The sequence below is a fragment of the Schistocerca serialis genome, chromosome 1 (genome assembly GCF_023864345.2).
Source record: "Schistocerca serialis cubense isolate TAMUIC-IGC-003099 chromosome 1, iqSchSeri2.2, whole genome shotgun sequence".
NCBI lineage: Eukaryota > Metazoa > Arthropoda > Insecta > Orthoptera > Acrididae > Schistocerca > Schistocerca serialis.
The window spans coordinates 580,489,060-580,502,504 of NC_064638.1; the positions used below are offsets into that span (position 1 = coordinate 580,489,060).

General features: G+C 42.1%; 1 protein-coding gene across 3 annotated transcripts in view; it reads left to right on the plus strand.

Annotated features, from left to right (window-relative positions):
- Positions 1-13,445, plus strand: part of LOC126476747 (tRNA (guanine(10)-N2)-methyltransferase homolog) — a 198,720-nt gene that overhangs the window by 70,771 nt on the left and 114,504 nt on the right. For all 3 annotated transcript variants that reach the window (XM_050103566.1, XM_050103568.1, XM_050103567.1), the window contains one exon: positions 1,229-1,385. In XM_050103566.1, the coding sequence (XP_049959523.1) occupies positions 1,229-1,385 (157 nt within the window). The remainder of the gene's footprint in view (positions 1-1,228; positions 1,386-13,445) is intronic.

Here is a 13,445-nt window from a genome sequence, read left to right on the forward strand (position 1 = left end):
ATAAACTTGTAATTGAATCTTTCTATCATTAACAAAACTCATCCCAGATCCAAAAAAGCTTTAGAGAAAACCTCAGCTCACTAGTACATAAGTTCTGCCTTCATAATGTTGTTATGAGAGGAGACTTTATCATCCAACAATATAGTGCAAAAGTCAAGGTTCAGCAAGTGGCAAGTGTGACAAGACATCTCGTGAAATTACCTAGAACAGATACTGTCATTCACGCTGGCAGCTCTAAAACCATGGACAGGACAGGATTTGCTTTCACATCTGCCATATGTGAGGAACAAAGTTTGTTGCTAGAAACTTGTAGTATTTTTACAGCAGAGCTGATAGCCATTAACTGAGCCTTATGTCTTTTTTAAACAGACCTCCCTTGATCGTGTGTAATTTCTAATGACTCAATGCACAATTTTAAGGCTATTGAATGATCATATTGTTGTTATGCTGTGATATTTGCTATTTGTAATCTCTCTCTTCCTTTACTCGTACTGCCTGCTCTGTAGTCTTTCTCTGGATCCTAAGTCATGCGGGTATTCAAGGGAATGAACAGGCTGACCATTTGGCTACAGAAGCAGTTGCTTGTCCAACATTCGCTTTGACTGTTTCAGGCATGGATTTGCAAGTGCAAACAAGACCTCTTCTCACTCCGAGATGGGACGAAATCTGGTGGGGTTAATAGTACACCTTCATTTCTCCTGAAAGAAATCCACTGTCCTGTTTCACCTCCACATCTGTCACACCAGATTAATCCATGGTTTTATTTTATGTAATGGACCACCCCCATATTGTTGTTGTGGAGCTTCACACACAGTTGCTCACATCTTGGTGGACTACCCCGTCCTTCTGGTTCTCCTGGATTCTTTGCCTCTAATATTGGCAGATGACTGATGTATAGCTGTACTGGTTCTCCATTTTCTCTGTGAAAATAATTTTTATTCTCAGATATCAAGCAATGGAAAATCCCACTTATTTGTGCAGTATGAACCATGGTTCACTGACTGGGTGGGGGTCTTTAATATTGACTATATCTTTTTCTCATCGAGTCTCCTGGCTTCTTTGATTTTTTGATGGTGTGGGTTTGTTATTGTTAATAATTATGCTTGGTTCTTTGTCTAGTGGTTTCTCAAATTTTACAAAAGAGTTTGTGTGTATATAGATCTGTCATAGCATATAAAAGTTTATAATCTTTTGGACTGTATGCCTATTCTGCTTTTGATTATTTCAGATTGCTGATGGCCAGAGAGATCTCATTACTAAGCTTTCTCTTAAAACTAGAAAGTTTATTGGTAACACTAGCATGGATCCTCAATTATCTTTACTTATGGCAAATCAAGCTCGTGTGCAAGAAGCAGATCTGGTGCTTGACCCTTTTGTGGGATCAGGTGAGGTTAATAGTGCAATCTTATATTTGAAGTATGTTGTTTGAAAGTGTAATAATGTATTATTAGTAACATTAAGGACAGTGAAAAAGAAGTACAGTGGTGCAAACAATGCAAGGAACACAGTTTTGGAATCGACTGTGTAACTTCTGATTTGAGAAATTTGCTTTTATGTGTAACATTTCAGAACTGTGCTAAATAGTATATCAGCGACTGTAGGCCAGTAGAGATTGTTTTGTATCTTTCATGAAGTTAGAGTGCCACTACCTGTAACATTCTTGATATTGTGAGCAAGGAGGGTTAGCTGAGTATTACATAATTGTGTGTAGTGTTCCATACCATTTTCTGCAGAATAGTCGTTCCGTCTTACAGAATTAATGTTATATGAACATTGGATGTGTTCTATAATTTTAGGGCATACCAATGTGAGCATAGTAAGTCTGCACTTTTGTGTGCGGGGTTCAATGAATAATGCAATATTTTTTTCTGAAAGCATGTTGGTTTTATTCAGCATTCCAATGCATCACATTATTCTCCACTCTTTTATCTACAAAACACTATTTTTCAACATAATCTCTCTTCATTGGGGTGGCCTTACTTCACCTTACTAGGAGGGCCTATATGCGTGCTATGTTCCATTCCACTGGTTGACATTGGAGCCAATGTCTTGCTGTATCGGTAACCTCCCTGTCAATCATATACTGCTTCCCGCAGAGAGCATCCTTCATTGGGCCAGACACATCGAAATCAGAAGGTGCGAGATTCGGGTTGTAGGGTGGATGAGGAAGAACAGATCAGTGAAGTTTTATGAGCTCCTCTTGGGTGTGCAGACTCGTGTACAGCCTTGCGGTGTCAAAGTCATTTCTTCAGTTTCCTGAGAGTAGTACAACACACTTCAGAGTTGATTGTTGCCACATGGGGGAGGACACCAAACAGAATAAATCCTTCAGAATCCTTCAGGATCCCAGACGACGGTCACCACAACTTCACTGGCTGAGGGTGTGGCTTTGAACATTTTCTTTGGAGGAGAGGTGGTGTGGTACCACTCCACGGATTGCTGTTTTGTTTCCGGTTCGAAGTGATGAACCCGTGTTTCATCATCTGTGATGACGTTCAGCAAAAATTTGTCATAATCAACTTCATACCGTGCAAGCAATTCTGCAAAGATGATCCTTCATTGCTCTTTACGGTCTTCTTTTAGGTGGCGAGGAACCCAGTGGGCGCACACCTCTAAGACCCCAACTGGTGGATGAGTGTTTCAGCACTGCTGACAGAGATGTGCAGGTGTGCAATGACGTGTTTAATTGTGAACTGTCAATCACCTCAAATGACAGGGTCTGTATGTTCAAACACTGCAGGAGTCACGACAGTGTGCGACCTGCCGGCAAGCGGGAGATCGGACATTTTTGCGCGACCTTGTTGCAGTGATGACAGACACCTCACCCAGTGACTGACTCGCTCTGCATTTGTTCACTGTAAGGTCTCCGTAGACATTCTACGAGTGCCTGAGAATATCTGCAATGCTCTGGATTTTCCGCCAAAAAAATAACTCGGTGATAACTCTCTGCTTGGAATGCACCTCTGCTACAGATGCCATTTTGAAGGCTACGTGTAGTGCTGTTACCTATCAGAACTTCATGAAATTTTAGGGGCCAGAGAAGGAATATTCCACGATATCCTGCAACAAATTCCGCATTTTTCAACTGAAATTGACTGAGGGAAAAAGTGTTGCATTATTTATTTAATACCCCTTGTACATATGTCCAGCAACTTTTCTCAAAAATTGGAATGACCAACACCTTTTTTCTGTTGTGTTTTACTTCTCATTGCTGCAGCAACCTTCTAAAAATGGAAGATACTAGAAGGGCCATTTCGGTTGCAAACATAAAGCAGAATGTAATTACTATTGTATCAGTTCTATTTACCTCTTCATTATTGAATAGATTTAATTGCTTTTCAACTAAGAAGCAGTCTCCCATTTGTATACATGTTATTTTTGTGGCTGTGCAGCATTTTAAAGCAAAGCCTCTGGTATAACCTTTATGGTGTGAAGACAAAGAAATTTAGACTAGATAAAATTCCAAAAAATGCCAAGAGAAAAAGGTTTGTAGAGAATAACATCTCTTGTACTGTATGTGAGGCATAGATGCGCACTCTTAATTATCAACTCAAATCTGTGACACTTCCTGATCTTTCCACTTGATCTTTACTTTCTGACTCTTTAATGCAGCAAGTTTTTCCCAGTGATGACTGATAACCCAAAGAAGTCACTTATGTGTCTGAGCTAGTATACAGAATAAGCTGGTTCATTGTCATGGAGCATATACTGTTTCTTTTGCCCCTCAAATTCTGTTTGGTTAGGAATGATTCCTCGAGATGACTCTTGAGTAGGCTGGCATAGGATGGTGTCATGTGGGAGACCTTTGCTGTAGCCCAGACTTATTTGTAGGTGACGTCTTTGAACGAGAAGTAATTGTGTGTGAGGATATAGGTGTTCATAGCAACCAGGAAGGAGGTAGTAGGTTTGGACTCAGTAGGGCATTGGGTAAGGTAGTACTCACTCTGGCTTTTCTGAACTGCACAGGTGGGAACTCTCCCTACAACATATCCTACGTTCCTGTAACCCCCCACCCCCTCCCCCCCCCCGGTCCTAAACCTTCTCTAGTCCCTGTCTTCACCTACCTACCCCATTTCCTGCTCCCACTCTATTACTACACTCGCCTTCTATCCCATCAGTGCACCTACAAGTCATTTCTCCTTTTCTGCTTCTCTACTCTCCCTTCCCCCTCCCCCTACTCCTCTGCCTTCCTCCTCCTCCTCCCCCTCCTCCTTCCCCATCTCCCAGCATAACCTCTCAACACTGCACTTAGTAGTCCTATTTTGTCCCCACAACATCCCTGCATGCTCCAACAGGCGCCAATAGCATCATCCCCCGTCCTAACCTGTATCCCTCCCCATCCCCACCTCATGCAACCTCCTTACCCCCACCACCCATCCCAGCAGATTGCTGTCCACATCAGTCACAGTCACAGCCAGCCGTCAGCCCTCAGCACCCAGATATGGTGACTGTGTGTGTGTGTGTGTGTGTGTGTGTGTGTGTGTGTGTGTGTGTGTGTTTTCTTGTATGGAAGGACTTTGTCTGAAAGCTTAAATATTTTAACGGTCTGTCTCATTGTGCCTGTCTCCAACTCATCGCCTCATCTATGTGGTGAGCAACAATCTGTCCTTTCCATATTGTCATTAGTCCACCCTGGACTTTGTATTGTTAGGAATAAAAATGAAACAGATGAAAAAATTGCAATACTTCCAGGAAATATTTAGGATCTGAGAAGTCTTAATTATCGTGGAAGTTTCTTACAGTCTCTATATAGCTAAACTGAAAATTTAGATGACTGATCGGGGAGATGAGAGAAGTGCACCATGTGTCCATAGCATTCCATAAGTTATGTGGGTTTCCTGGGTGGTGCTAAATAAGGAGTACTGCAAGAGAACTGTGCTTTTTTCTGAGTATGAGTTTGGTGTGACTGGGAGTCATGAACTGGAGGAGTGGTGACCAGAACTAGTCATCTGGAGCCATGAACTCAAGGCATGCTTCAATGGCCTCTGCACAGCCTGGCAGTGGAACATTGTATGCCATAAGAAGGCTCAAATACCCAAGTTAAGGGCAACAAATGGTTAAGAGGAAACAGTCATTAGCAGGAAACTTGTAGGTCACTTACTGCATTCCATGTGTAACGTGTTTGCTCAGATGACTGTACCTCTGCCTGAGTTGTGACTTATTTTCCTAGTTGTAATTGGGATCTCAGTGATTATTATTTCACAAACTAACAACACTCCAAATTGGTGGATGTGCTGCCTGAGAGCAATAACACCAAAACATCTGAAAGCTCTGTGAGTGATAGCCCTCCCAAAATGACACACTGAAGAAATCTACAAACTTTAACAGAGCATTTATTGTGTCACAGAACATTTGCCTTTATTGAAACATGAAAGTGTGTCACCTTCCATTTTTCAAAAAGCTTTGCAGTGTATTGCAGCTACTCATTAATGCTATAAACATATCAGAAACAGAACACATTGTGTAAAAATAGCTACACCTTTACAAGCCACATAATTACAAGATGTGAAGTTGCCAAGTTAGTACAGAGATCTGCATTGTCCCAAATTTCAGCGGGAGTGTAATATTATGCAGGAACCTAATGGGATCTCTTAAGAAAGACGAACTGAGAAAAGATAGCATTATTAGAGGGAAAAAAATTAACAACTCATAACAAAGACAGTAAACAGTGAGCAGGAAAAAACACCTAACTTCAACACACCATTGTTATCATAATACATCAAGTCTGGTTTTATCAATCTCAAAGTGTGATACCTATGTGCTGGATGCAATAAAGTTTATTAAATGCAAAAATTGTGGTTACACCAGCATAAATTGCAAGGCCCAGGTAATTGTGGCAGATGTGGCAAAGCTGATATAAACCTAAAACACCACATTCATTGCCATTATTCTGCATAAATAGCTGTCGAAATCTTGCAGTTTAAAATTGCTAGTGATCGACAGAAAACTGAGGAAACCAAAGTGACAAAACACATCCCACATGCAAAAGCAGGCAATGCACATAAGGCTATGAACCCACCGGTATTTATAATATATCTTGAAGATGTGATTAATAAGGCAGTAGATACAAGCAATTCTTCAACATAGACTTCTCTGTGGAAGCTAGAACAAACCACCATAACTGCATTTGATCTTACAGTCATAAGCTAAAAATACATCTTAAACACAGGGGAATTGGAAAAACCAGCAATTGTGTCTCAGGCTCTCAGTTGCCAACTTCAGACCCTAAACATAAAAATGTATGTGTACAGTAAAACTGGGCTGGACCATCGAACCTTACTGATTTGATCTGGATGGAATGTCAGAAAGACTCTTTGAAGCTTCTACAAGTTATTACACCAGATGTGTCTCATAAGACTTGTCAGGTGCAGTTGTTTTGGCAGATTTTCGATGACGCTGTTGTTGCAATGTGTGGCTGGAGTCAGCAGAAGTAAAAACTGCTCATCACACCTTTCATGTGCTGACCATTGTCAACAAACAGTGTCAGTTTGTTTCCTGTTGTTGTTGTGGTTTTCAGTCCTGAGACTGGTTTGATGCAGCTCTCCATGCTACTCTATCCTGTGCAAGCTTCTTCATCTCCCAGTACAAACTGCAACCTACATCCTTCTGAATCTGCTTAATGTATTCACCTCTTGGTCTCCCTCTACGATTTTTACCCTCCACGCTGCCCTCCAATACTAAATTGGTGATCCCTTGATGCCTCAGAACATGTCCTACCAACCGATCCTTATCTTATCCCCAATCCTATTCAATACTTCCTCATTAGTTATGTGATCTACCCATCTAATCTTTAGCATTCTTCTGTAGCACCACATTTCGAAAGCTTCTATTCTCTTCTTGTCCAAACTATTTATCGTCCATGTTTCACTTCCATACATGGCTACACTCCATACAAATACTTTCAGAAACGACTTCCTGACACTTAAATCTATACTCGATGTTAACAAATTTCTGTTCTTCAGAAACGCTTTCCTTGCCATTGCCAGTCTACATTTTATATCCTCTCTACTTCGACCATCATCAGTTATTTTGCTCCCCAAATAGCAAAACTCCTTTACTACTTTAAGTGTCTCATTTTCCTGTTGCAAACAAAATTATTTTTGAAGTGGAATTTTATGTTCCCATTCAGTCAAGTGGACCCAAATTAATCCAGTGCAGTATTCCTGTTTATCAATGTTTTAACAGGGGCAGTAAAACAAGAACCAGTGCTTCAGCAGCAGCTGATGATGCCAGTTTCAGTGATATTGAACGAGTTATGGATCAGTGCCACATGTACCGCCTAGTGACTATCTAAATTATATGAAACCTTGTGGGAAAATAAATTGCCTTGCTATAAATGTAATGGAGACGAGCAATTTTATTGAATGTTCTAAGATGGAGAACCACATTGTGAACCTTAAAGTTCATACCACAGAAAACAAAATTAATTGGACACAAATACATGAAATAACGTTGGAAAAGGAAGAGCCATTCAAGTTGTACATAAAAGCAGACCATAATGATGATTCCTATATCGCTGTGGGCCTACATAAGAAACAAAGCAGAAGACCATCTAACTCAAACTTTAATGGACTCTTTGAACCACTATAGCCTCGAGGGAATGCCATACTAGATGTAGCTTGAAGATCTCAAATCTGTGTTTTACTTGATACCTAGCACTGCTAAACACTTTTATCATTCTGTTACCGGAGATGATCAAGTTGTTAGGGACCTTGAAGGATTTACTGGTGTATTTGATTTTGGAGAAGGAGCTTAATGATGGCAAAAAGGTTGCATAATGCACAAAGCGGGGCATTGAGTTTAGTATGTATTTCATAAAATTACTTGATAAACCACAGTACAAATACACACACAAAACACATGCACCCATACACGCGCCTGTGCCCCTACATTGTGTTGGCTGGGCACATAATACCAGCACTGTATTTCAGCAGAGGGACTACGGGTTTTGTACAGTGTGGGGGTGGGGGGGGGGGGGGGGGAGAGGGGTTTTGGATGTTCAGTGAGAGACTGAGAGAGAAGCAGCAGTTTTGCTGCCTAGAAATACAGAAGGGGGTGGGGGGTGACAGGTTCACAGGCTAGGCATGTGTTGCACAGGTGCTGGAACCAATGGGATGCAGTGCATGATAGAGGTGACATGGGGACGGGGCTTGGGTGGGGCTGACAGGACAGAAGAAGGGGAAACTGTTCCTTCCCACTCCTCCTAAAGCAGTATTCCATCACCCACACAACCTGCACAACATTCTGGTCCATATGCCTTTGTCATTCCCAATACCTTGCCGTAGAGATCGTATTCCTGTCAAAAGCCCAGATACAGGTCTTGCCCAATCTACCGATTCAACACTTCCTACTCCATTCCTGTTACAGGCTTACCTTACCCCATCGGAGGCAGGGCTACTTGTGAAAGCAACTGTGTCATATATGAATTTTGCTGCAATCACTGTACAGTTTTTTTTATATCAGTATGACAATGAACCAGCTGTTCATCTTAATGAATGGCTACTGCCAAATTGTGGCCAAGAGAAAAGTTGACCACCCAGTGGCACAACATCCTGCTGGCAACAACATGCTTGATTTCAATGGCTGATTCACAAACGAGGCTATCTGGATCCTTCTATCCAGCACCAACTTTTCTGGACTATGCAGATGAGAGTTATGCTTGCAACACATCATTTTGTCTCATAACTGTCCTGGCCTCAGTCTCCATTAACCACAGTCCCCACAACTTCCACCCAACAGTTTCTCCTTCCCATGTCATGTCATCACCTTCATCACATGCTGGATCCTCCTGGCTCTGGTACCTGCACATCACATACCTAGCCCTTGCACTTGCCACCCCTCCTTCCCACATTACATCCAGGAAACACTTTGTAACAGTTCGTGGTTGGTTGGTTGGTTGGTTGGTTTGTCAGGGAGGGGACCAGACAGCCAGGTCATCGGTCCCATAGGATTAGGGAAGGAAGTCAGCAGTGCCCTTTCAAAGGAACCAGCTCGGTGTTTGCCTGAAGTGATTTTGGGAAATCATGGGAAATCTAAATCAGGATGGCTGGACTTGGGTTTGAAATGTCATCCTCTCGAATGTGAGTACAGTGTGCTAACCACTGTGGGACTTCGCTTGGTGTAACAATTCATGCTAATACATGTACTCTGTATGACATGATATGAATAACAGATCTCTCAAATCTTAATGACAGTTCATCTTCCTTTCTTATTCTAGTGATGTTATATTGATTGTCACGATACTCCTTGCTCCATGGTGTGCAGCATATTTCTGAAATGAGAAGAGACTGTTGGAGTAAACCATGCCAATCAGCAGGTGCCATGAAGCATGATAAAGCAGCTCTTATCATCCTGCCTTGCAGAAATGCTGTGTTCATCAATTTTTAGGAGACAGAATCATCTGCAGTTTGTTCATGGGTGGCATAGTTGGTTGAATTGATGACAGTGTTTTTTTTCTGACAAAATAGCATGTTCAAAAAGCCATTGATGATTTTTGTAATTTGTGAATTTATGGAAAAACTTTCTCAATGAATCGTTCAATCGATGAAACAATGACATAAAAGTTTAATGGGAATGAAGTATATTTTGTGATGACGTCAAGTGGAACTTTTCCATTCCCAATGTGCAGTAGCTGTTTTGACGATGTGGCTGGCACACTCTGCTGTAGACGTATGCAAATATTAATCTTTAATGTAAGTTTATGCACGTCTCCGAAGATGCTTTGAAGCTTGCATTGAGTTCCATCAGCCAGAGTTGATTTTAGTACAACTGGTGTAGTCTGTATGAAGTCAAATGCTAATATGTCAGCTTCACCAAACAGTTGTGCATTTCCTCATAAATTTTGAAGAGATCAATTAAGCGCTTCAAGCAACTTCTTATGTGCCATGGTGCATTCATTCCAGTCAGTTAGTTTTGAAATTAGCTATAATTTTGCCGTGCCAGAACCTTTTGAAATATAACATATTTGAGTCTTTGCAAAATGTATATTGAAAGGTAATTTGAGCACTGAATGTACTCTATGGCCAGCATTGAATAATGTAGCTGCAATACCTGATGATGTAAGAGCCAAAGGAATTCTATTTTGAGAGTAAATGTTAGCTTACACCAAACTGAATAGAAACATTTTTCCTGTGCTACTGGACAAAATGAAAAATAGGTTGCCACTACCATTGACCACCACATTTTTAATTGTTTTGTATGCTAACTTTTGATCTACAAGGAAGAATTGTTCATTTGCTATGACAAATCCACACAAGGCATCAGCGTTTAATTGTTGTTCTGTCAATAAATCTTGATCACAGTGGTTATGCACAGAACACTATGGTGCAACCATGCCAAGCTGAAAGAGTGCTTTATTGTTGATGATTAAGCATATGTCTTAGATTTCTGTGAGAGATTCACTGAAAATGCTGTCCAAAAATAGAATGTTGTTACCTTTCGTAATGGTATGAATTTGGTATGAAATATCTTTGCTCAAGCCCGCACTGAATTTTTCCCACATATCATTTGGTTTGGATGGTGAACATGTGGTCAAAATAATGGCAAATAATGTTCGTATTTTGTGTGGGTGGCAACTGAAGGAGGCGTCCATCAATGTGGTTTCTCAGTGTTTATCACTTTCAAGTAAAGCTTCTCTGCATGTCTGGCATTCTATACCATTAATCATTCTGAAATTGGCAAATGAAGTTGGACCTGTCATATTAATCAGCAGCATTCTCAAATAGTAGCATGTGGCATTATTGGGTGTACTGTGTGAATATGGCTCAATACATCAGAGGAATATAGATTTTGATAGCCTTTACCCATGTGCCTTGTTCACATCCTTAAAATTTTTTGAAATAGTATTCCATGTGTAGTCCTTTGGTACCTCCATGTACTTCATGTTTTGGCAAAAACATTACGGCACAGCACAAAAAATGGTGCCACACTTGCGTTTGCTAGTGCAGCAAAAACATTTTATGCATTCTCCTCTGTGAAATATACTCTTTGTCCATTTTTAAGGTGAACACTAAGATGAACAACATCGGTGTGCTGCCTGTGAATTTGAGAATTGAAAACACATCTCACTGCCTTGTTGCTGCTGCTATATCAACATGTTTCAAAGTGTGTAACATCATCTGTGTGCGTATTGCAATATTGTCCATTTACAAGCACTAAATTGTTTTTATCTTTTTATAGCACTAAATTTTTTTTATCTTTTTATTTTTTGTATGAAAATGCTGGCAGGTCGACAGACACACAAACAAACACAAACATACACACAAAATTCAAGCTTTCGCAACAAACTGTTGCCTCACCAGGAAAGAAGGAAGGAGAGGGAAAGACCAAAGGATGTGGGTTTTAAGGGAGAGGGTAAGGAGTCATTCCAATCCCTATATATATATATCTTAAAGTTCCCATCTCTGGCTGCAACCCTTCTTTCCATCAGTCCCTATACCAGTTCCAAACCGAACAATCCATTGCCCTCACCCACCTAATCCTTCACCTACACATCAACTCAGCCAATGAACACACCCGTCAACTCCTATCCTTAATAATCTTTCCTCTCCCACATCCACACCGGCTGTTCAGAGCATCCTCCTACAGGCCAACCGTAAATTAGAACAGCATGCCACCCTCCACCTCAAAAAACTATCCAATCTCCTGGTTTCCCACCTCCGGAAAGGCAGCTCACTCACCCTTCACAACCTTTCCAGCAAACCTCAACCTCCTCTCATTGCACACAAACCCAGTCTCTCCCATCTACTCAATCTCCCACTTCCAGCTCCACTCCCTCCAAAACCTCAAAATTCCAATCAACACAATCTGGAACCACAACACCCTAATTCAGTAGTTAACCTTTCCTCCAAACCTCTCTCCCAATCCGAAACCTCTGTCCTATCCAAAGGCCTCACCTTCATCCCCACTCCCAGATTCAACCAAACAGCCCTCGTCAAAGATTTACTGTCCTACACTCGTACTCCCTGCTGGAAATATCACTTTGCCACAAAGAAAAATGATCCTAATCCTACTCCTAATGATCCAACTCCCCAAGACACCATCCAAATTGAACCCTGCTTGGAACAGTTCCGTCCTCCGTCGCAGCGGGACCCACCTCATCTTCCTCAAAATCACCCTCTCCAAACCTTCCAGGAATTTCTGACTTCCAGCCTTGCATCTCAATCCTTCTTAAAAAAACCTTAATCCTACTCCCAACATCACCACTGCTGAAGCCCAGGCTATCCGTGATCTGAAGGCTGACCGATCCATCGTCATTCTTCCGGCGGACAAGGGTTCCACGACCGTGGTACTTAATTGTCGGGAGTATGTGGCTGAGGGACTGCTTCAGCTTTCAGACAACACCACATACAAAGTTTGCCAAGGTAACCCCATTCCCGATGTCCAGGCGGAGCTTCAAGGAATCCTCAGAACCTTAGGCCCCCTGAAAAACCTTTCACCTGACTCCATCAATCTCCTGACTCCACCGACACCCCGCACCCCTACCTTCTACCTACTTCCTTAAATCCACAAACCCAATCATCCCGGCTGCCCCATTGTAGCTGGTTACCAAGCCCCCACAGAACGTATCTCTGCCTACGTAGATCAACACCTTCAACCCATTACATGCAGTCTCTCATCCTTCATCAAAGACACCAACCACTTTCTCGAATGCCTGGAATCCTTACCCAATCTGTTACCCCCGGAAACCATCCTTGTAACCATTGATGCCACTTCCTTATACACAAATATTCCGCACGTCCAGGGCCTCGCTGCGATGGAGCATTTCCTTTCACGCCGATCACCTGCCACCCTACCTAAAACCTCTTTCCTCATCACATTAGCCAGCTTCATCCTGACCCACAACTTCTTCACTTTTGAAGGCCAGACATACCAACAATTAAAGGGAACAGCCATGGGTACCAATATGGCCCCCTCGTACGCCAACCTATTCATGGGTCGCTTAGAGGAAGCCTTCTTGGTTACACAGGCCTGCCAACCCAAAGTTTGGTACAGATTTATTGATGACATCTTCATGATCTGGACTCACAGTGAAGAAGAACTCCAGAATTTCCTCTCCAACCTCAACTCCTTTGGTTCCATCAGATTCACCTGGTCCTACTCCAAATCCCATGCCACTTTCCTTGACGTTGACCGCCACCTGTCCAATGGCCAGCTTCACACGTCCGTCCACATCAAACTCACCAACAAGCAACAGTACCTCCATTATGACAGCTGCCACCCATTCCACATCAAATGGTCCCTTCCCTACAGCCTAGGTCTTCGTGGCAAACGAATCTGCTCCAGTCCGGAATCCCTGAACCATTACACCAACAACCTGGCAACAGCTTTCGCATCCCGCAACTACCCTCCCGACCTGGTACAGAAGCAAATAACCAGCGCCACTTCCTCATCCCCTCAAACCCAGAATCCCCCACAGAAGAACCACAAAAGTGCCCCACTTGTGA